We start from the raw sequence: 22,468 nt of genomic DNA on the forward strand, positions 1-22,468 counted from the left end.
GTGTTACAGTAGAATTGGGGAAACAGAATAAATTGGTGTTTAAGAGGTCCGCTTTCCACCTGACTGCCATTGTGGAATGTGATGACCATGTGGTGGTTTAGGTGTCTGGAAGAATCATCACCTTTCAGGCAGATCTTACTGGAGGATCTGGGCTTTGGCCTAATCAAGCTGCAATGACTGCATTAACCTAGAGACAAGACTTGGTTAATGTCCAGTAGTCAAATTGGGGAGAATTGAATTGAAACCGCTTTTCAGTTCTATTTACTCCTCCCCTGTGCTATGTTGTCTTGTGTTTGGTTCTGGTCCAAGGGGCTATACGTTTTTTGGGCACTGGCACTATAAATTCAACAGCACAAAATAGCTGATCAGGTGGTGAGGCAAACTTACTTCATTCCTATTCTTGGATGGAGCAGGTAGGAATACAGGATTTTAGTCTCATTGTAGAGTATACTGCCAGGTGATTATAGACAAGGTATTCCTGAGGCAGCACCTTAAAGATGATCTGAAGGACAGGGTGGAAGGGAAGGTTGGGCTTTTTTTATTATAAATGTGCAGTCAAGAGGAGGAAATATTTTACTAATGTTATGGGTTTTGTTCTTAACATTTATTTAGTAAAGTGGGTGGAAATTTTTCACATTTTGAAAATTTGAAATAGAATAAAGAAGTTGACAAATTTCATGAATACCTCCTCCCTCAGCTCTGTTTAGCTACTATAACTGGGGAGAAATAAAGTTTTTTTTTTTTTCTCCCCCTTTGAATCTTAAAGATACCTGCTCCCATCTTTTTATTTAAAGAATAAGAACTCTCAGGATTTCCCCATTTAAACCTTCAATGAATCTTCCAGTAAATGTAGGAAAGCTCAAGTTAATTTCCTGTGTTTCTAAAGTTCACTTTTAGGACTTGAGAAGTAATAATATGATGGCTTGTGATGTGTCTGTAAAAGATAAGAGACTGGCTTGTGTGTGTGTGTGTGTGTGTGTGTGTGTGTGTGTATATATATATATATATATATATATATATATATATATATATATATATATTTATATATTTATATTTATATTTATTTTACAGCTCATCAAACTTCCCAGCTCTTCTGACGAATACAAGAAGGTCCAGGCTGACTTTCAGCGCACAATGCCCAAAACAGTCATTCGGCAGATTCAGAGAATCCAGAACCCGACTCTCTGGAAAGTATATCAGTGGTAAGTGTAAAACATTGCTCTAGTATGTTTTCATGTTGTTAATACTTACTGCTAAGGGTTATGTTCTGAGTCCTGTGCCAGAAACCAGTTTGCAGTCATGTAAATTAAGTGCGCAGTTGCTTTTTAGAACTTGCTTGCCCACTGCTTAGCTGAGATTTGCACCTAGTTGAAGAGCAGTTGGCTGAGGCAGAACTCCAGCAGTATAGAGGTTACTTTGACATCAGAGCCTTCTGTGGGAGTAGCCCATCTTCCTGAGATAACGCCTCTCCCATGAGCTACATTGCACAAGAGCTGGAATTTGGCAGCCAGCAAAGGAGATCTGCAAGTGCAAATGACAGAATGTAACGGGGGAGGGGCACTGTTGTTCAAGCCAGTCTTCCCTCCTTTATCCACTCAGGGGCTGGTACACCCCCTCCACCCAGCTGGTGCCCTGTGACATGTAATTGCAGTGCCATGAGCTTCAGTCCCTGCATGGGACTGAGCAAACAAACACTCACTAGCCCCCAAGCCTTCAGCTGGGGCAGGCAGTTACATTTGGGGTTCTGGCCCTCTGAGTAGGGGCAGAACAGCAATAGGCAGTAGGTAGCCCCTGGGTGGAGGGGGTGGGGGGGAATGAGTAGTCTGTGGTCCTTGAGCCTCTGGGCTGGGATTGAGAGCAAATAGCAGCCACTCCTAGTGGTCTGTGGGGTGTAGTAGGGGAACCTGGCCCCTCCCGCTCAGTTCTGACCCAGAGTCCTAGGCGGCTGGGAGCTTCCCTGCTAAGGGTTCAGGCATCGACTTCTGCTATATCCCCAGGGTCAGTCCTAGGGATGTTACCGACGAGTCGATTATTCGACAAGTAAATGCAGCAAGGGTGGGGGGGACTGAAGCCGATGCTTTTAAGCCAGCTGCCCCCAGCACCCTCTTCAGAGTGCCGCCACCTTCTGCCCCCACCTCTATCAGAGGTGGGGGGGGTAGGGGATGCTGCTGCGAGCGAAGCATCCCCTGTCTACAGGAGTCCACAGGGGGGCGCTCAGCTCCCCGCTGGGACATAGGCTGTTGCCAACAAGCAACCCCTGCCTGTGGCCAGCCCTGGCTGCCACGAACAGGGACTAGTCTAGCACCTGCCCTGTTCACGGTGGCCAGTGCTGTCTGCTGCGAACAGGGGCTGCTGGACTCTGCATGACCCAGGACTGAGCAGTCCTGGCTAGCGCTGATTTCTGTGTCTCTGCATTTTAAAGGTAGTAAGAACCCAGTGGCTCTTACTACACTGAAAATACAGAGCCGCAGCCCGGGTGGCTCCGGAGCTGACACGAGCCGGGACTGCTCAGTCCCGGCTGGAGTCAGCTCCTGGAGCTACCCCTGCTGTGGCAGCAGGGGAGGGTGGGGCATGATCTCCTGAGCTCTCAGTGATTATTCCAGTGGCCCCGTGTGGGTTTGGTGCACCCCATCGCAGACCTTTCACAGTTGTCATCTAGGGAATTTCTGCAGGAGTTTGACTGCAACTCCACTCTGCCTAGGCCAGTGGTCTCCAACCTTTATACACCCAAGATCACTTTTTAAATCTCGGAACAGGCGAAGATCTACTGCCCCGCCCTCTCTATTCTCCTCCTGTCCATCACTTGCTATCCCCAGCCCTTGCTTACACACTCTAATAAACAGTTTATTTTTAAATTATGCGATGTATAAAATTAAAATCACGTGTTTATAGTTATGAAATAAATGGTCTGTTTTTTATTCATGCTATTTAAATCTAAAATGAAGCATTTATAATTATACATTTTTTGGGGACAGAGTTCTGCGGCCGTGGGCAGGAGAGAGGGAACAGGGTGCTGGGAGGGGAGAGGACAGGGTTCTGCAGCAGGGGATAGGGTGCCAGTGGAAACAGAGTTCAGGGAGTGGGGACGGGAATAAGGACAGAGTACTGTAGCTGGGGATAGGGGAGAGGGAACAGCGTTCGGGGAGTGGGGAGTGAGGGCTGGGGAGCGGGGAGTGGGGTGCCAGTGGAGGCAGAGAGTCCCCTGCATCTGCCTCCTCCCAGGATTCCCCCCCCCCCCGAGGGAAACCAGCGCGTGCCTGCCCCAGGGCCGGCCGATTCCTCCCTCCTCCACTCCCCCCTTGCCCCCCGCAGCACAGGGAAGCCCTGCACGCATCTGCCCCAGGGCCGACCCCCCACCCCTGTGCAGGGAAGCCTGCCCCGGGGCCAACCCCCTCTCCCCTTCCCCCCGCATGCGCCTCCCCCAGGGCTGACTCACCCCTCCTGTGCGGTGCAGGGAGCCAATGCTCCCTCCCACAGTACACCCGGCAGAGCAGCTAGCGCACTTCCGGAATCACTGGAAGTGGCGCTAAGCTGTGGGACTTCTGTCCATCCCCGGGAAGCCGACACTACCTCCATTTTCACTTGAGGTAGGTAGTGGGGCTTCTCGGGGGTGGGAGGAAAATGGAGGCAGGGCAGACAGGATGCCTTGCAATCGACTGGTTGAGATCTCGTGATCGATCTGTTGGTGACCACGGGCCTAGGATTTCCTTCAGGAAAGTCTACCTGTGATTATACTCTCACACCCATGTGTCAAAGAATTTCTCCAGTAGACTGGGAAGGCAGACTAATGTTTTTTTTTATTGACTATTTTGGAGGCACTTGGCAAAAGTCAGAGCCTTACAAGTTCTTACATAGGTATCTTTGACTACATGGTGCATCTCGCTTCTGTTTCTGTTTAAACCAGGCCTTTTAAAATCATACTTCTGTGTAATTGCTCAATTTTTTAAAAGAGTTTGCAAAACCTGAACACTCCTCATAAATAATCCGAGCACCTGCCTCATCGGAACCTGTCTGTCTTTGCACAGTGCAACTTTGACGTTGCTGCTTATTACAGGCAGAAAGAGCAAATGCAGAAGACTAATGGAGGAAAGGACGTGAGTGAACGAGTCTTATTTCATGGGACCAGTAAAAAGCATATCGATGCCATCTGCCAGCAGAACTTTGACTGGAGGATCTGTGGTCTTCATGGGACAGCTTATGGCAAAGGTAATTCTCTAGCTCATGCTCTGCTAGCCTTGGTTGAGAGAGTTTTCTACAGCCAAACTGTAGCTGTAGCAGTAGTTTAACTGTGTGAGTCTGGAGGAGGCATTCACATGAGGTAGGAGTTACCCATCAGGCATACAAGTATGGGGAGTGTATGGGAAGCATTCCTGTTAACCACTTAATGTGGCAATGTAACAAACACACACTCAGTTGGCACTCGGGCACTTCTCCTGACTTTGGCCTATGTGCTTTACTCAGTGTGGTGTAAACCCACCCAAGGAATGTTTCCAGCAGCATACCTGTTACCAGCCCACATTGATGGTGTACATTTTAACAGTGAGAGTAATTAGTGATTGGATCCGCTTACCTCAGGGTTTGATGGGCTCTCCCTTCAATGGCAATGTTTAAATCAAGAGCGGCTGCTTTTTCTAAAAGATCTGCTCTAGGCATTATTGTGGAGGAGCTCTCTGCCCTGGGGTCTACGCGAGGTCGGACTAGATCAGAGGTTTGCAAACAGTGGAGTGCGCCCAAGGGAAGTGTGGAGGAATGTTCACAGAAGCTGTGTCTGGTACCTGGGTCAGCTCCTACAGGGGGTAGGGAGGGAGTGCCACTCAGCTCTGCTGTAGCTTCTGGGGGCCTGGCTGCCAGCCCCAACCCCCCCCCCCCCCACCCATCCAGGGCTCTGCTATTGGCCTCACTCCTGCCCCCAGCTGTGGTCCCAGCCTCAGCCCCCTTACTCATGGCCATGTTCTCTTCACTCCCACCCACCACCGAGCTGCAGCCCTGCTCTATGGTAGGAGGGGAGCAGACAGGAGGAAAGGGGACTGTGACCATGTAAAGTTTGGTGACCACTGGACTAGATGATCATAATGGTCCCTTCTAGCCTTGGAATTTGAGCCCCTTCCCAATGCACTGCCTGGAGAGGAGGGGATGGCCAAGCCGGGGAGGGAGGGATGGGGGGGACTTGAACAGTCATTCTGTGTGGCTTGTTGCCCGAGTACCCCTATTTTCTGAAGTCCCAGAGCACAGCTATTGGTTGGTGTCATGCTGTGCTGCCATCCAAAGCTGGTCGTGCTGCCAGAAAGGTGGGGTGGGTTATGAAGAAGGGCAAGGATTATGGGAATGAGCCTTATTGCAGCTATGGATCCATGGAGTTGAACCCAGCACCAACCCCAGAGATCCCTCACTTTCATTTGAATCCATGACACTGCCTGTCTCCATCACCTGCTGCTTGTTTTCTGCGAGTCCCAGGAGGAAGTGATACTGAGTTGGTCTCTGATGCTATGCAAGTAAACTACTCTCTGCTTCAATGTTCCTTCTCTGCCTGGCAAATGATACAGTCCCTGCCACTGCCCAATTTGCAGCACAGGAATAACCTATCAAGGGAAACAAAATGGGCTTTAATTTTTTAAACAATCCATCATTCTAGAGCAGTGGTTCCCAACCTGTGGACTCCTGGTGGTCCGCGATGGTACTGCAAGAGGTCCATGGGAAGTTTTAAATGTTTGGATCCAGACCCCTTACTTTTTCTCTCCTCTTCCCCAGGGAGAAGGGGGAAATTTTAATGGATTGAAAAAGGATCCGTAAGTTCAAAAAGGTTGGGAACCACTGTTCTGAAGTATAGTCATCCGGTCAGTTGCTTATAATTAGAACATTTTGCAGGGCAATATAGTTCAATTTCAAGCTTCTAAATCTGTGTGCGGTGGGGTGCGTATAGGGGCAGAAGAGGAAATAGAAGTTTAGAGAATGAAAACTACTGGTAATATCGAACATGTTTTATGAAAAAATCAGATTGTGTGAATTGTGCTGGTAAGGATGCCTATCACGCTATTTACAAATCTTTCACCTGTTTCGGATTGATTCGGTAAATATTAGGGGTTTTTCCCTCCTTGAAATTCTAATGGTTATATTACAGGAAGCCAACAGTCTTACCCACTTTATCTTTGTCTACTGCAGGAAGCTACTTTGCAAGAGATGCATCATACTCTGATAACTATAGCAAGACCGACTTAGACATCAAGACCATGTTTCTGGCTCGGGTCTTGACAGGGGATTTTACCCTTGGTAACTCTTCCTATCTTCGTCCTCCTGCCAAGGACAATGAAAACCATTTCTATGACAGCTGCGTGAATAGCCTTTCGAACCCATCTATCTTTGTCATCTTTGAGAAACATCAGATTTATCCTGAATATCTAATTGAATATATGGACCAGGCAGTTGCAACTGCTCTGTCAAAGGCTGCACATGCTTATTTTCGGAATTGATTTAACTGAGGAGAGTTTTGTTTAATAAAAGTGTGCCCAGTACATTTCTATACACACTTAGATTTTCCACCCTCTCCTTGTAACAGTAAGCGAGGTGGCCATCTTAAGATATTTTCGAAAAGACATAGTATTTTTATGAGTTTCTAAAATCCTGTCTTTATTCCTACATTTCTCCAGTGGGACTAACTTGTTTTTCCCACTGTTAGTCTGTTTCAGGAGATTTAATAAATCTAGTAGATGTTCATATGATTATTGCAATGTGACATGAAGTAATGGAAAAGCAAGTCACTGTAATGTCATTTTTAATAATAAATATGTTTCCCCCCAGGGAAGTTAGCTGTGAAACTAGTTAACCAGGGCAAAGTCTGCACATAGTTTCTTGTGGGCAAGCAGTATAATAGTTTCTCTGGGACTGTTGCCCACACAGACCTCCTGTGGATCACTGCTACCACAACAGGGCAACCTCCTATGGCCATCTTTTAGCTAAGAGTTTCTCCTCTTATTACCTCAGGTTTGTTAAGCCCCAAATGTGGGTTATAAAGAAAATAAGAGGAAGCGTTAAATCTGTGCTGGTATGTTAGTTTGACTCAGGCTTTGTGATGTTAACACAAATGAGAGACCTGTGTGTTGTGGTTGGAACAGCGGCAAGCTTAGGGTGTGTAAGCAGGGAAGCCAGAGCAGTTGTTGTGTGTTTTCTGCTCTTCAATTGAACTACTTCAGGCAAAACATCTAAGAACTTCCCTTTCTAACTCTTTTTCTCTTTTAGACTTTCCTGTAGAATTGACATTTTTCTGGCACGAGAGAGAGATGCGGCTGCTGCAGCTTTCTGCTCTTTTCTGTTCCTAGTTGTCAAAGGTGGGATAAAAATACACATTTGCACTTTTTTAAAGCATGATTCTACTTTACGAATCAGCACCGGGATCATGTTTATTGCCCCTGGTTCCAGATTAAAGGGGTTTTTAAAAGGCTGTTTTTCCTAGTTGTCAGCCCAGCAAACTCAACTTGGGGAAACTAAGCATTGAACAAGATTCTTTCTTCCTCCTTCATCAGTGAAAGGTTCTGTAGGTCATGTCTTCAGGGAAATCTGTGGAAACACACTATATTCTACAGGGTTAAGTGATTGATCCTGTAATTGGACTATAGAACACAATTCTGTTGATATACCAGAAAGAACAGAATCTAGTGCACTATTTGTCTTGGCTATATTCACACCTGTATGTTAACAGAAATCAAAAGCAATCAAAGCTAAAATTAGCGTCAGGAGTTATCTCAGTCTTAAAGGAACAGAGACTGGGTAAACGTGCCATTTCACATACAGTAGTTGCATTTCAGAATAGAACTGTGCTTCTGGGAGGCTTTCCCCTTCTACCTGTTAACTTTTCATTCACACATTAGTTAAGCCTGGATTTTTAATAAATACCCCCCAAAAGGGTATGATGTGCTGGTAAAGCTCTGTCCAAAAGCTTCCTGTAATATGGGAGAACAGAAGAAACTTCTGAAACGTAATAATGCCTCTGATTATCAGTTGTTACTTAACGCTGGCATGGGTCTGACTTCAGTCTAGCTTCTGCTCAAAGTTGCTCATTGGAAGCAAGTGCTAAAACTGGAAACGTAGCAAGGACTGGTGAAAGGTTGCCCATCCTCGTATGTCACAAAATAAACAATAGTGCCTCGTGCCCTGCTGCTGTGAACAGCTGAGCTACTTAGTATTGTAGTGACGCTGCTACAACTAACTATAGAGCTGTTAGAGTGCATTACTATTGAGGTGTGAGAAGTCAGGCCACTAAAGCTTTCCATAAGTTTCACTGTCCGTATGTGTTTGTCCTGGCATGTAGGAGGGGTGAAGGTGTAATATGGCTTTTATTGGTACCTGGAAATGTAAGCAGCTGTATACTTCTCATTTACAATCATGGTATTAGTTTCTGAAGCTTAATATTTGCATCACTTAGGAGACTACTCAGGGTTTGTACTCTCCTTTGTCACTGGTGGGGTTACAGCCCGGGTTCCCTGTAAGCTGGGCACTTGTGCAGCCCCTCAGGAGCGATTCAAATGCCGCCCAGCTGATTAGCAGAGACTCACAGCTTGTTCCAACTGGTGGTGCATGTTCTTACATGCTTGAATGCACATAAAAATTTATTCTGCACATAGATGGAAAAAATCCACACGTGGATGGAAAAGATTAGGGGGCACATTGGTTACAGCAACCGTCTCTGTTATAGTAGATGCATTGGTTAGTTATATATTCCAAGTGCCTCCTGATTTCCAAGAGGAAAAAATGTCTAACTGGAAGCTTTCTGTCTGAAACTGAAATTGAATCTTCTTATTCTCGGCTGTATGTATGATATCTGTCACAACATGTATGGCTCCTCTTTTAATGCAAATTAAAATATATTGAACTGAAAAGCAATTTTAATCAAACATAGGTCTCTTTGCATCCTCTAATTCAGGGGTTCCCAATGCGGTGCACCACGGGTGCCATGGTGCCTGCTGGGGCATTTGTGTGCCTGTGCTGGTGTTTTAAAACAGTGGTCTCCAAAGTGGGGTGCACGAGACGATCGGAGGGAGCGCATGCCACTGCGCAACAGCTGAGAGGGGAGACACTGGTTTGCAAGACATCTGAGGGAGCGCATGCGCGGAGAACATGCCGCACATGCGCTCCCTCGGATGTCTAGTGAACCAGGTGTCTCCCCTCTCAGCTGTTGTGCGGCGGCATGCGCTCCCTCTGATCGTCTCGTGCGCCCCCTCTGCACAACAGCTGAGCGGGGAGATGCCAGGTTCACAAGGCATCCGAGGGAGCGCATATGTGGCGTGTTCAAACGCCTGCGCTACAGCTGAGAGGGGAGATGCCCGGCGTACTGTGACGTTACGGCTTGGGACTTTACATTTTAAAACTGCGCGGCCCAGCTCCAGGCCTTGTACGTGGTCTAGGGTCATGGAAGCAGCTGGGGCGGGGCTGATCACAACAGACTCAAACTGGAAGGCAGAAGGTGGGGGTGCGGGAAAAATAGGGGGAAGGGGTGGGAGAGGAAGGGGCTTGTGCTGAGGGGAGGGGGGCAGGTCAGGAGAAGAAAGGGGAAGGCACCAAGGCACAGGGTGGAGGGGAGACAAATGCCAGGGGGCCAAGTGCAGACAAGGAAAGGGCAGGAGGGGAGGTGTCAGTGGGAGGGGGACAGGGTGATGCTGGGAGAGGAGAGGGTAAGGGCATTGGAGGAGGGGAAGGGGGAGGTGCTGGGAGAAGGTTTGAAAGAAGGGTGGGCATGAGGAAGGCGGGGATGGAGCAGATTGTGTGAGGGCACAGGCCTGAGGGGTATGGGGGCAGAGAGGGTGGTGAGGGGGTGGGCATCAGGAAAAAAGGGCAGGGGCAGTGAGGGAAGGAGGAGGCAGCAGGAGGGTTCAGGGATAAGGGAAGGTGCAGGTGCCGGGGATTCTGGGGGTGAAGCAGAAGGGCAGACATCTGCAGGGGAGGGACCAGCACCAGAGGAGAGAAGCAGAGCAGGTGTGGAGAGGGGGGTAGCTCACATGATCAGAGTGGGGCTACTGGAGGAGTGGGTATAGGGGGGAAAGAAGGGCTGGTGGAGGGGGGCAGGTCTCAGGAGGGCTGAGGGCAGTGAGAAGGGCAGGAGTCAGGACAGCAGAGGAGGGTGAGAGGTTGGGGGGCAGAAGGCACCAGGGGAGCTGATGGAGCAAGGGGAGGAGACATGGCAGCAGATGGTAGCGGCATGGTGGGGATGTGGAGTGTGAGATTTAAAGGTGCCATGAATTTTTTTGGGGGGGGGTGCTTTTTTTGCTCAACATTTAGATTCCCCCCCTTTTTATTAATGCAGAATTTTGTTTTAAAATGAATTACTATGTAATTAGAATAAAAATTTTCCAACTAAATTAAGTTCGTATCAAATTTACCCAATTCACATTTAATATGAAAATAGCCTTCATTTTGTGCATTTGACCCCTTTTTTCTATTTTTTTCTCCAAAGGGGGGCCCCACGAAATTGTGCTGTCCTGGGCCCCCCAAAACTCTCATCCGCCCCTGACTGATACTGCTGTTTTCTCATGCTTTGCCATTTATTATTTTTATAACATTTTGCCCCGAAATGAGTGGTTCAAATAAAAGACAACGTACATATTATTTCAACGCAGAGTGGGAAGAATCCTATTGTTTTATTGACACTAAAGGGAAATGTGTTTGCTTATTGTGCGGTGGTACTGTTGCAGCACCGAAAAAACATAATGTCGAATGACATTTCCAAACTAATGATGGCTCTTTTGACATTAGCCATCCACTTAAATCTGAGTTGAGAGAGGTTTGATTTGAGTTGATTAATTTTCTTCTATCTGCCCAGCAATCTGTTTTCACTAGACAAGTGGTAAAATCTAAAGCAGGGGTACCCAACCTTAACACTACTACTTTTGGAATATTTCAATTAGGATAATCTAGTTATTTACCAAATATTCCCCGTATCCCCTTGACAAGGTTCTCATACCCCAGGGGGTACACGTACCCCAGGTCGGGGCCCCCTGGTCTAAAGTAATATTAAATATGATGTTTTTTGTATTCTTTAATGTGCAAATACAAAATAAGCCTTGAAAAATTGTTGGTGCCCGCCACACTCTTCTGAAAACATGAATGTGCTATTGGCCACAAAAAGGTTGGGGGACCACTGCTCTAATCCTCTTCAATGTTTCTATCTAGGTGGATGCGCTTTTTTTTTTTTAAACTCTGATAAGTAGCAACAAAGTGGAGTCATACTGAATGCCTTTCATGCAAAGCAGAGCAGTCTGTATTGCAGCCAGTATATGTGTGTGTATTTATTTTTATATGAATGAAATAATAATTTGCTCCACCTGTTAGATGCATGTCTTTTTACTGCCTAGCATCCACCATCATCTGGCCTCCATTGGAAAACTTTAGTGTGTTTAGACACTATGCAGGGAATCAGGGTTAGTCTGCCTTGACCACCTGATAGGACAAGTTCTTTTCAGCATTCTAATCAGCATTTTATCCTATAATTCAAATGTTCTCAGCTGTGTTTAAACCTGATTATGTTGTTTAATGTAAATAGATGATCCCATTGAAAAATATATGGCTATTCTTGTTTTCTAAAAGAAATGCAACAGGCCAGATAAGATTTACTTAAACCCTACTTTTAATATTTGAACATAAGAATGTGCATTTAAACTTTTTTTTCCCCCCCAAGGTTAATTTTTTTTTCCTTTGACTAATCTCCAGTGGAGTTGGTTTGAAATTTTGGGGCCAAAAAACTGCCCAGAAAATGGAGTTTCATTCAAGATGATGTATTATGGGGGGAAACGCTTTTTGCCAGAACATCTTGGCTGTGTCTAGACTGGTAAGTTTTTCCGCAAAATCATGTGATTTTGCGGAAAAACTTGCCAGCTGTCTACACTGGCCGCTTGAATTTCTGGAAAAGCACTGACGATCTCATGTAAGATTGTCAGTGCTTTTCTAGAAATACTATGCTGCTCCTGTTTGGGCAAAAGTCTTTTTCCGAAAGACTTTTGTGCAAAAGGGCCAGTGTAAACAGCACAGTAGAGTTTTCCGCAAAAAAGCCCCGATCCCGAAAATGGCGATCGGGGCTTTTTTGCGGAATACCGCATCTAGATTGGCCACGGAGGCTTTTCCGTAAAAAGTACTTTTGCGGAAAAGCATCCTGCCAATCTAGACGTGCTTTTCTGAAAATGCTTCTAACGGAAAACTTTTCCGTTAAAAGCATTTTCGGAAAATCATGCCAGTGTAGACGTAACCCTTGAGTTTTATTTCAGTGACAAATTTCAAAAGAATTTCATTTTTGAATTGAGACTTCTATTGGATTTTTAAAACAAATCCAGAATTGACCTTTATTCGCCTTGTTATTGCCACTGAATATAATAGGATGAATGATGTCTAGGCTGTGGATTTTCTCTTCTCAACTGTAGCTTTTAAAGATTTTTCCAATGTGTGTACAGTTAGAGTAGTAAAAAGAAAAAAAAAAACACTGAGTTTGCCATTGTAAGCTATCAAAAGTTGAAGAAGCTTCTTCCTCCATCCCCAGAAAAAACAGGTGTGCTTTTTTTAACCATATATTCTCAACTTGAATGTTGAAAATATCATGGTTAATTGTACTTTTTGGTTCTGGTGAGCTTTCATGTTCAAATTCTTACAAGCTACGGGAGGGAGTCTATAGAATTCTCTATTCACGGTGCAGTTGGAAATTATTGGCCTTTAGACTTGTGAAAGGTACGTCATATGAGCCTGAATTTTATGCAAACTTTCAGTGACTGTCAAATGAAAGCCATGTTTGTTGATTGTTTGGAACAAGAGTGAGCAGCAGAGTGGGACAACAGAGAGGTTAGGTTCTGTGGATTTCTGTCAGTAGTCCTAGCCTGTGAAGGCACATGGAGGGTGGGCTAAAGGAAAAAGCTGGCTTGCCAGTAACGCACGGTAGGGTACTCTAGCATTTTATGACCAACCAACCTGTTGTGTATATTATGGAAACCGAGTCTACCCATTGACTTAGTTTTTCAGGTATAACGTTATATTGATTTATAGGGCTTTGATAACAAAGCCAAATCCTAGATGTAAGCCAAGCACCATGAGGGGGGTAACAGGAGGGATGTGTAGTTTCGTCTCATGTTCTTGCCAAGTCTGATACCTGCAATCAGGACACAATCTGAGGGCCAAGTGAAGGCCTGCTCTGTTTATCCGTGGGAGGGAGGGAGGCAGTGCTGTGTGTGGTGTAGAGTTTTGTTAATGACTGGATTAGAAGTGGGAATTTAAAGACAAGATTTTCAGAGTGGTTGATCAGACTCACAGACAAGACAGGACCTAGCCGCATGGACTTGGGGTAGCCTTAAGGAGAGGACATTGTGAAAGTGGAGGAAACACGTGACTTCTGTGGCTCATGTTAAATTACTCTATTTTGGGAGGAAGATCAGGCAAATTTGGGGGTTATCCAGCTTCAGTGGGTAGTTAATCGTTGGATCACCACATGTCATAGAACCTGTACAGTGAATTAGTCAGGGCTCTTGTTCAAAAGTGCCTTAAAAATGGAGATGGCACCAGGAAACCATTCAAGGGAGTATTGGGGGAGATAACTGATGCTTGAGGAAATACTGCCAATTGCTTGAACAGGTGTGGCAAATCATAGCAAGGCAGAGAGCAAACTTCTTTGAGGATCTGACTTGACAAGGGCTGTTGGAAATAAATGAGTTTGTTTCCTGTTGCCTGCTGCATAACTTTCCCCAGTAATAAGGGATGGGAGATTCAGCTTTATTAACCATTCCAATTCAGGTGCTAATATTAATGCCCAGGGAACAATAAATATGTGCGAAACAAATCTGCATCTATGGTTAAGTTCAGATGGAAATACCATTTTACAGATAGAATAGAAAGCAACAAATGTAAATAAAGTATTTATTTTGTGAAGTGACTTCGTACTATGCTGCAGAATGTTCCTTAAAGTAGATTACAATTTTCAAATGAGTAATAGTAATTCTCCTTTCCCCTTCTAACAAATGCTTTGTGAATGGCTGCATTTGAAAGGTTCTCTAACCCAAAATGTTTTGTGTACAAATGACTTTTAAAAGTGACCACTTTTTAGTACAGATTGCAAAATGGATAAAGGTGGTGGTAAAGATATAACTTGCCAGACCTTCAGGGTTTAGGTTTGAAATGTGTGTGTTTAAAAATGAAGAAAGGGAGGATGAGTTAGCCACAAGTTGGGCGTAGGGATGTTAAATTTAGTTTAATCAACTAGTCGATGGATTTTCCATCGACTAGTTGATAAGCAGGGAAGCTGCAGCGAGGTTAGCTTCTGGCCTGGGAGCTAACCCCCTGGCCGCTCTGCCTTTTAAATGTATTAAGAGATGACCGGCGGGGGACCCAGCGGAAGCCAGGAATCAGCGGTTCTGGCTCCCAGTGGGTCCGCACTACTCCTGTCTCCTGCGGAGACGGTTCTGGGGGAGAAACCAGCTTTTAACCCAGCTCCTCCCAGTACCAGCTTCTGCTCCCCTCCCCTTGCTGCCTCTCAGAGAGGCAGCAAGGGTGCAGGTAGGAGAGGGGGGGGAAGCGACTATCTGAGGGACTAGTTGACTATCTGATAAGCTTTTGCTTACTGCATAGTTCACTAGTTGCTTACATCCCAAGGTTGGGGAGTGTGGGCCACCAACACTTCTGGCTGAAAACTGGAGGCTGACTTTCTGATGTGGATATCAAGAACATAGCAAAGGGGACACACTTTTTCTTTTCAATCAAATGACTTTAATGAGGACACCAGTTTACAGGTATAATTATGTAATGTAACTTAGAATCACAACCACAAATAATATGCTATTGAAAACAATCAAGGCAAATTTGTGCATAGACAATAAGGTGCGTGTTGCATTTTTTTTTTTTTTTTTTTTAGATAAGACCATTACCTCAGTATTTCATTTCATAGGCACATCAGACCATTTAAATTCCTGCATGGCCAGGCTGTGCAGTGAAAATATGGATGGGGCATTAACTATCAGGCTCATAACCCACATTTACTACTCTAGAACTCAAGCTAGAAGAAAATTCAAACACAAGCCTTAGTAAGCCCAATGAAAGCATGACTTTTAAAGGTGTAGACACAGTGACCAGCAGAGAGAAAAGCAGGCTGTGCCCATAAGACCAGCCTCAGTATGCTATATGTGAGCAGGAAACTGCAGCTGGGAATACATGGAACAGCAGCAGTAGTTTTTAATCGCACTACTTAGTATCTTATTTGCAGACAACTGTATACCATAGAAGAGAGATGTTTCCCTTCATGTGTGACTGGATCAGCTGCTGCTACAGCAGAAACCAATTCACACAGAAACAGTCAGGCGAGGGGTGGGGTGGAGGTTTAAGCCACTGAGATTTTTTTTAAGTGAACTTTTGGTAAAAGTACCAATGAGAGCTCAGTTGGCTGGAGCTTAAGGAAACTTAATTTCACAGTGCAGGAAAAAAAAATTGGGGCAAGATGAATATAGATGGAGCTTGGCGGTGCTTAGGCACTTTCTGTCCTCTTGTTCATGATCTCGGTATATAGTAGAAACAAAATTAGCCCTACGTTTAGAGAAAATAAACTATGCAACCCACTGAAATACTTTTAAATCTGCCACTTATTACCCCACTCTCTTACTGAGATCTACCTTTTTTTATTTGGTAGCACTTCCAATTTTTTTATTTGGTAGCACTACCTGCAATGTCATCGGTGCTTCTGGTTGGCCTGGGAAGGGACAAGTGCCCACATGCTCAAAGGTATTTAGGTTCCTTGACTTACACTGAAAGCAGGGGAAGCCCTCTGAGGATCTGGGACACTATACCTTTAGGCTGAAGGCAGGAGTAGAGGCTGCTGGGAATTCTAATGCTGTAGCTGTCATGATCAGGGTCCTAGTTTGAGGAATGCTCCACTAACTTATCAAGGACCCAGCAGTCTGCAACAGGGACACATGCAAAAACTATTTGCCTTTAGCTGCTGCAGATGCTGTGATCAAACTGGTCCTGAAGAGTCAAATACGTGCTGCTTGGCTTTGGCCGTGAGAACATCCAGGTTCCTTGAATGCAGACTCTCAGCCTAGCATTCACCAATGTTCTTTCTCTGTGTGGGTTGGGAGAGGCATACATATGTGAAGTGACTTGCTGCAGGGTCACCCAAGAGTTAACATAGCCATTGAAACTTATTTTCCTGGCTTCTAATCCTTGGCTTTACGCTCATGCAGCCTCCTTTGAAACAATGAATTGACCAACTGTGGTGACTACTGAAATGCATAGAAAGAAAAAAACTACATGCCATGCTAGGAAAACTCTTGCTATACCACTATCTTCAAATCTACCCTAAAATTTCCCTAGACCTTCAAAACGCTTACATTTTTATATTTCAAAATTCTCTAAATCAGGGCTACTCAGCATGTGGCCCGTGATGCAGTTTGGGTTTACGTGAGGCTCAATATGCGGCCCATTGGTGGGAGTCAAAACAAAAAAGTACTCAATAGAATGGTCTTCTGATATGTGTTTTCATAGTTAAATACCTGGATTGTCATTGCTCATTAAAAGTGTTGTCATATGGGTGGAAATCAGGTAACTATTGCATTTTATTAATAGCAGCAGAACTGACTTAACTAGGGCCTGTGTGTTGTGTAGACTTGCCTTAATCTTTGTATTCATACCCATCAAGTGTGAAAGAAGCTATTTGCATATATATTTGCATGTCTCTGCAACCACACTTAAATTGTGGCCCTTGGCATGTGCTGTGAGTATCATTATAGCCCCTCAGCGCTTCCAAAGTTGAGTAGCCCTACTCTAAATAATATTCAGTAACAAACAAAACTTAATAGCTAGTCTACAATGTTCTTTGGTCTGGTCATAGACACTTGAGTGCTGTACAGAGGATTACCATTATTTTTAAATCCATTGTAAGAAATGTTAGATAATAATAATACTAGCTCATTTCATCCAAGTGTCTCACTGTTTGGTAACAAGCGAGTAAGCAATATTTTATTGGGTGAGGGGTGGCTTTCTGTACAGAGCTGGGAGTAGGCTCTAGATTTCCTGACTTTTAGTCCTCGCTATTATGACTATGCTTGCAGCCCTTTGGAGTATATCTAAATTAGGACTGAATGCTCTGTTAACAGGCTATCATTCCACATTATATAAATATACTCAAGGTGAGGAAGTACAGACTGCATGTTGGAGCCAAGACAAACTCCCATGTGGATAAGCAAAATGAAGAGAGCCTTACAATGACCACGAAGGGTGAAGAAAAGCAGAAGGCCTTTTCAGAGACTCTTCACAGTAATGTGCTTGGGTAAAACTTTGCTAAGCACCTAAGTACCATTTTCAAAAGTGACTTGGGGGCCTGAGCCTCACTGAAAGTCAGTGGGATTTTGGTCTACACCTTTTAAAATCCCATTGGCTCACAATGAGATTTAGGCTCCCAAGTCATTGATGGATTTGGGTAACATTTCAAAAGTATTTCAATAAGGCACTGAAAAACAGATCACCTCCTTGGAAGCTTTCTAAATAGGGTTTTTGCTCTATCGAGGTACTATCTTAATGTAGACTCCATTTTTTGGTCCTAATGTTGAGAGAGACGTCAACTGCAAAGGAATCTGAAAAAGAGATGAAATTACATATTTTATAAATAGACTCGCTTCCTGCACATGTTGGCAATATAATGCTAAAAATAATTGATGCCTAGAGGGTTAGATAATGGATGCCTAGGTATCTTAGGAATTTATCTAATGTAAACTGTTGTAAACTTTCAAGCTTGTGCGTGCTCTCTCTCTCCCCCCACCACTGGAGAATCAGGGCTTCTTTTATAGATCAAATTTGGTTGATCATACAAACATTTTAATTAAAACAATGGCATTCAGGCCTGGATTATTTTCCCATGACTGCACTATGACATGTCGTGGGCCTTTGTTCAAATGGTTTGTCAGCTCAGAAGAGAGTTGACTGGTGTAGGGTATAAACTGTGGGATATACAAACCTGAGTCTCAGTGCTGGTTTCAAATTTGAACTTTTGCAAGATCCGCAGTAAAGTCATCTTCATCTCCAACAAAGCCATCCTCATGCCAATGCAGCTGCGTGGGCCTGCCCCAAATGGGAGGTATGCAAAGGGATTGTGCTGCAGCTTGGCCTCTGCTGTGAACCTGTATGGGAGGTAAATAGGAAACCAGCTAAATAAATGGTTTTCATACCAATGTGGTTTTCTACTCACCTCTTGAAAGAGCTGGATTTAAATTGGTCTCAGTAAACAATTCTCAAGGGGACCATTAGCAGACTGATCTAAACTAAAACGTCCTTTGTCAACGAGTAGTTCTCCTCGCAGCACAAACAGGCTTTCTTCATTTTTAAAAATCTGTGTTTAATGAACTGCCCTCAATAAATACTCATTATCTGAGGAAACTACAGAATACTAATGGAGGGGTTACAGCAATCCAGATCCTATGTATAATCTAATGGTGAAATTACTGCCTGCATATGCTAAGAGCTGATCTAGAAGGCAAACAGTCTTGCTCGCTGCATTGCAAAAGCACTGAACGTGGTCGATGGACAATGAGAAAAACAAGACTATGGAAGCAAGTATCTGATTGGCTGAGGAAGAAGGCTCATATTGCACAGGGTATCCTGCTGTTCTACATGTGCTCTATCCATTGAGGAAGTAGGAGATTTCAGTATTTAGCTCAAACTGTAGGCACACATGCTCTTAGGAGTGCCCAGTTCAAACCCTGGGGATGACTAAGGTGGCAGTCGTCCAGAAGAAAAGAGGGTAATTAAAAAAAGATTAGTAATACACATTCAAAAAAAAAAAGATACAATTTTTTTAACAGGGAAGGTGAGTGACCTTTGGAACAAACTACCCAGGGAAGTGGGGGTAACACTATCTCTTGCAATCTTCAAATCCAGACTGGCTGCTTTCCTGGAAGGTGTATTTTAGCCAGACAAGGGATTGGGCTAAATGCACTCAGCAGAGCTCTGACCTTCTGCTCTCAAAATCTATGAACATGCTAGAAACGCAATGGCATGTCAAGAGGTGCTGTTGTCTAGATGTCAGCTCTTACTGGGCTAGAGTCTCCTGTGCAGTAGGGAGCCATAGGCTACTGAGCCAGCACAGAACTGCCCTAATGCCAGCTGAGCCAGCCACATAACTATAAGGATACGTGCACTTGTGCAAACAGGGTGGGGGGCAGACGGGTTGGAGGGGCAACAAACTCTCCTCTGCTTGCATATCCTATGCAAGGACCAGCCAGAGTTGCAGCCCCTGCCCATGGTCAGGAAAGGTCCAGAGAAAAGCAAAGAGCACAGCAGGACTTAAATCTGATGAGAGCTCTTGAAGGCTATTTGAAGGTTGCAATTCCCTAACCTGGAAAGGAAAATCATCATTGATTGTTTATATTAATGGTGGCTCCTAATAGCTTCAAAGAGGAGGGCCCAATTGTAGTAAGTACCACTGTACAAACACATCACAGAGATACCACCTGCCTCAGGACAGAAGGATCAAGGTGTTCCACATAAGGGCAAGTGTAGTGAAAACATGCTAGTCTCCCCATTTTTGGTGTGTCACATAATGCAAGGACAATGGGATTAAGGGCAGTTGCCATCTATGGCCTTCTGCCCTCAAAATCTATGAACATTCTAGAAAAGCAGCCATGGTTCAAGGGAAGTAAATTTAGAGCTGATAAATCCTTCATGCAACATAATCGGTCTGAGGATAGTTCACCAACAGACACACATCCTGGAGTTCTGGTTTTTTGAGAGCGAAAAAGATGGCTACTAACAATACTGGCAACCTATGCAAGCTAAGGTGAGTCTATGGGTATCTTCTGCTTCCAGATGAGCTGAAGAAAAATTTACCACAGCTACGCTATGCACAGCACTGCACTGCACATCTGGTCAAGTGCATTATAGTTCCCATCCTCAAACATGCACTTTTCTTTAAAATACAGATTACAAAACACTTCCAGAAGCTGGGGGGTACATTGTAAAGTCCAGTGGTCAATAGAAGACTGAGACATGACATCTGCTAATAGATCATTGCCAGATCAGTCATCTGTAGAGCCCTGCATTAATACAACATTTGTATCTGCAAAAATGAGCCACTGATATCTGACATTGACATCTGCAGACATACAGTAGATAGCGGCAAATTAGCAGGGTTATAGATATAAAATTTGTATTTGCACCCATATCCACAAGAAAGAACTGCAGATATCCATGGATATAAAGCAGATATCCTTGGATTTACAGGGCTTTACTCATCTGCCTTTGAGAATACAATACAATGCTCTTTTACCTGGACTTCAGTGCTGCCCCTCTTTATGGGTTTCAGAGGGGTAGCCGTGTTAGTCTGTAATTGAAATTTTTTTAAAAAATAGTCCTGCAGCATCTTGGAGGCTAACAAAAAATGTAGAGGGTATAATGAACTTTCATGGGCACAACCCACTTCTTCAGATGAAGTCTCTGTGAGCTAAGTCATAGAGGAGACGACTAACTACAGGAGGCCCCTGACTTGCAACAGCCCGATTTCCAACCCTTCTCTCCCGCCCCCCGCACTTACAAAAATGGTTGTAAGTGTGGAAGGGGCCGAAAACTCCCAACTTACGTCCTCGGCCCGGATTTATGACGGCGCACAGTGCCTATTGTAAATGAGGGTTTGAGTTATAACACCCCCGACTTGCAACGCTTCCCCCAGAACCAATCGCGTCGCAAGTTGGGAGCCTCCTGTACAGGAAGGGCTGTTCCAAAAGGATTTCTCTATGCAAAAGCAATTACATGTGTAGTTACATTAGTGCATCAGAGCCAGTCTTAGATTTTCTGCTTCATTGTCAGTGAGTTTGAGATGCTAGTACTTGGTGCTAGAACTTTCACAAGATGGCTATTTGAGATGTGGGTCTTATCAGCTGTGTCCACAAAACTGTGCTTCTACGTAACACTGAAGCTGCAAAAATTCCAAGAGCACTTTTGGTTTGCTAACCTCTGCGGCTAAAGGACCGTCTCTACTCCAGGCAGTTCTACACATGGAACTCAGTTAAAACCCAGAAGATGAAAGTGAGAAAAGCTTTATAGGAAAGTTTGCCCTGTACACAGAGGCTACGTCTAGACTGCAGGCCTCTTTCGAAAGAGGCTTTTTTGAAATACACTTTCGAAAAAGCTTCTTTTGAAAAAGAGCATCTAGATTGCAATCTCTTCTTTCGAAAAAGTGAGCCGCTTTTTCGAAAGAGAGCACCCAGGCACCCAGAAAAAGCCCTGTTTGCATTCAAGAACGCCTTTTTTCGAAAGAGCACTTTCGAAAAAAGGCGTTCTTCCTTGTGAAATGAGGAGTACCGCCGTTGAAAGAAAAGCCGCGTTCTTTCGATTTAATTTCGAAAGAATGCGGCTATAGTTTAGACGCAGGTGAAGTTTTTTTGAGAAAAGGCTACTTTTTTCAAAAAAAACCTGCAGTCTAGACACAGCCAGAATGAAGAACTTGAAATCATCCTGCTCCCATTGAAGACAAAACTCTCAGTGGTACAGGATTAGTCACCTAGCACCCCACCCAGACTGTCCTAACATCTCAAAGAAGGGCTGCTTTTTTCTGGGTCATCACATGCAAATTAATACAAGTAGCCTATTTTGCTTCAGAATTTCTATAGCCAGGAGTGGCCCAAATAGCAGCCATTAAACAAGAAATGGGTAGACAATACCCAGGCCAGGTAGGCAACCACAGACAAGGCATTGCTTCATGTTTAAAGCTGATCTACCTGTAGCCACCTACTTTGGCGGATGTGAGGCTGAATATGGTCTAACTTATCTACAAAAGCAGCTTCTGCTCTCTTGGAATTCACATCTCCAGATCAGCTGCTAGAAGTGGGCCTCATCCTCCTTGATTGGATCCACCTCGTCATCTCCAGCCTGATCCTGGCCTGCATATTTATTCCTGCCTCTGGAAATTTCCACTACATGCATCTGACGAAGTGGGTCTTTGTCCACGAAAGCTTATGCTCCTACACTTCAGTTAGTCTATAAGGTGCCACAGGACTCCTCGTCGCTTTTGCAGATTCAGACTAACACGGCTACCCCTCTGATACCTGTTCCATGTAACAGGAGTTGCTGTGGCTATGTTGGGTGCAGGAATTATGCAGCAAATGGGAGTTTGAGGTGTGTTCATTTGAATACCCAATCCCTGAATGCACTTCCAGCGCATGGGAGCAGAGTCTTGGGAGCAAACTGCTCTCATTCAGCTCACTTACTAGCCATATGAGAAATAGCACTTAAGGCGGGTCTCGGTTCTAAAGCGATCTAAATAAGGACAAAGATACAAGAGATGACCAGCATTATCTTACATACCTTTCAGGGATGAATTTCTCAGGTTCTGGCCAGAACTCAGGGTTATAATGTAGATGTCCAACTGCAATTTCCACTATAGCCCCAGCTGGAATTTGCTGGCCCCTCACTACGCAGTCCCTCAACGTCTCCCGAGTGAACCTGCAACAGTTAAATGTCACTTGCCGCACTCGAT

The 22,468-nt window shown here is 44.6% G+C and overlaps 2 protein-coding genes across 8 annotated transcripts in view; one reads left to right on the forward strand and one right to left on the reverse strand.

The window, feature by feature from the left end:
• The window catches only part of LOC102461209 (protein mono-ADP-ribosyltransferase PARP12), a 36,148-nt gene extending 27,278 nt beyond the window's left edge, over nt 1-8,870 (forward strand). For both annotated transcript variants that reach the window (XM_075939347.1, XM_075939357.1), the window contains 3 exons: nt 1,072-1,202; nt 4,055-4,206; nt 6,160-8,870. In XM_075939347.1, coding sequence (XP_075795462.1) covers nt 1,072-1,202; nt 4,055-4,206; nt 6,160-6,467 — 591 coding nt within the window. In that variant the 3' untranslated portion in view covers nt 6,468-8,870. The remainder of the gene's footprint in view (nt 1-1,071; nt 1,203-4,054; nt 4,207-6,159) is intronic.
• A 3,569-nt stretch (nt 8,871-12,439) lies between these two features.
• TBXAS1 (thromboxane A synthase 1) overlaps nt 12,440-22,468 on the reverse strand; it is a 349,992-nt gene continuing 339,963 nt past the window's right edge. For all 6 annotated transcript variants that reach the window (XM_075939406.1, XM_075939367.1, XM_075939378.1 and 3 more), the window contains 3 exons: nt 22,297-22,434; nt 17,957-18,119; nt 12,440-17,576 (listed from right to left, as the gene is read on the reverse strand). In XM_075939406.1, the coding sequence (XP_075795521.1) occupies nt 17,502-17,576; nt 17,957-18,119; nt 22,297-22,434 (376 nt within the window). In that variant the 3' untranslated portion in view covers nt 12,440-17,501. The remainder of the gene's footprint in view (nt 17,577-17,956; nt 18,120-22,296; nt 22,435-22,468) is intronic.

The sequence above is a fragment of the Pelodiscus sinensis genome, chromosome 1 (genome assembly GCF_049634645.1).
Source record: "Pelodiscus sinensis isolate JC-2024 chromosome 1, ASM4963464v1, whole genome shotgun sequence".
NCBI lineage: Eukaryota > Metazoa > Chordata > Testudines > Trionychidae > Pelodiscus > Pelodiscus sinensis.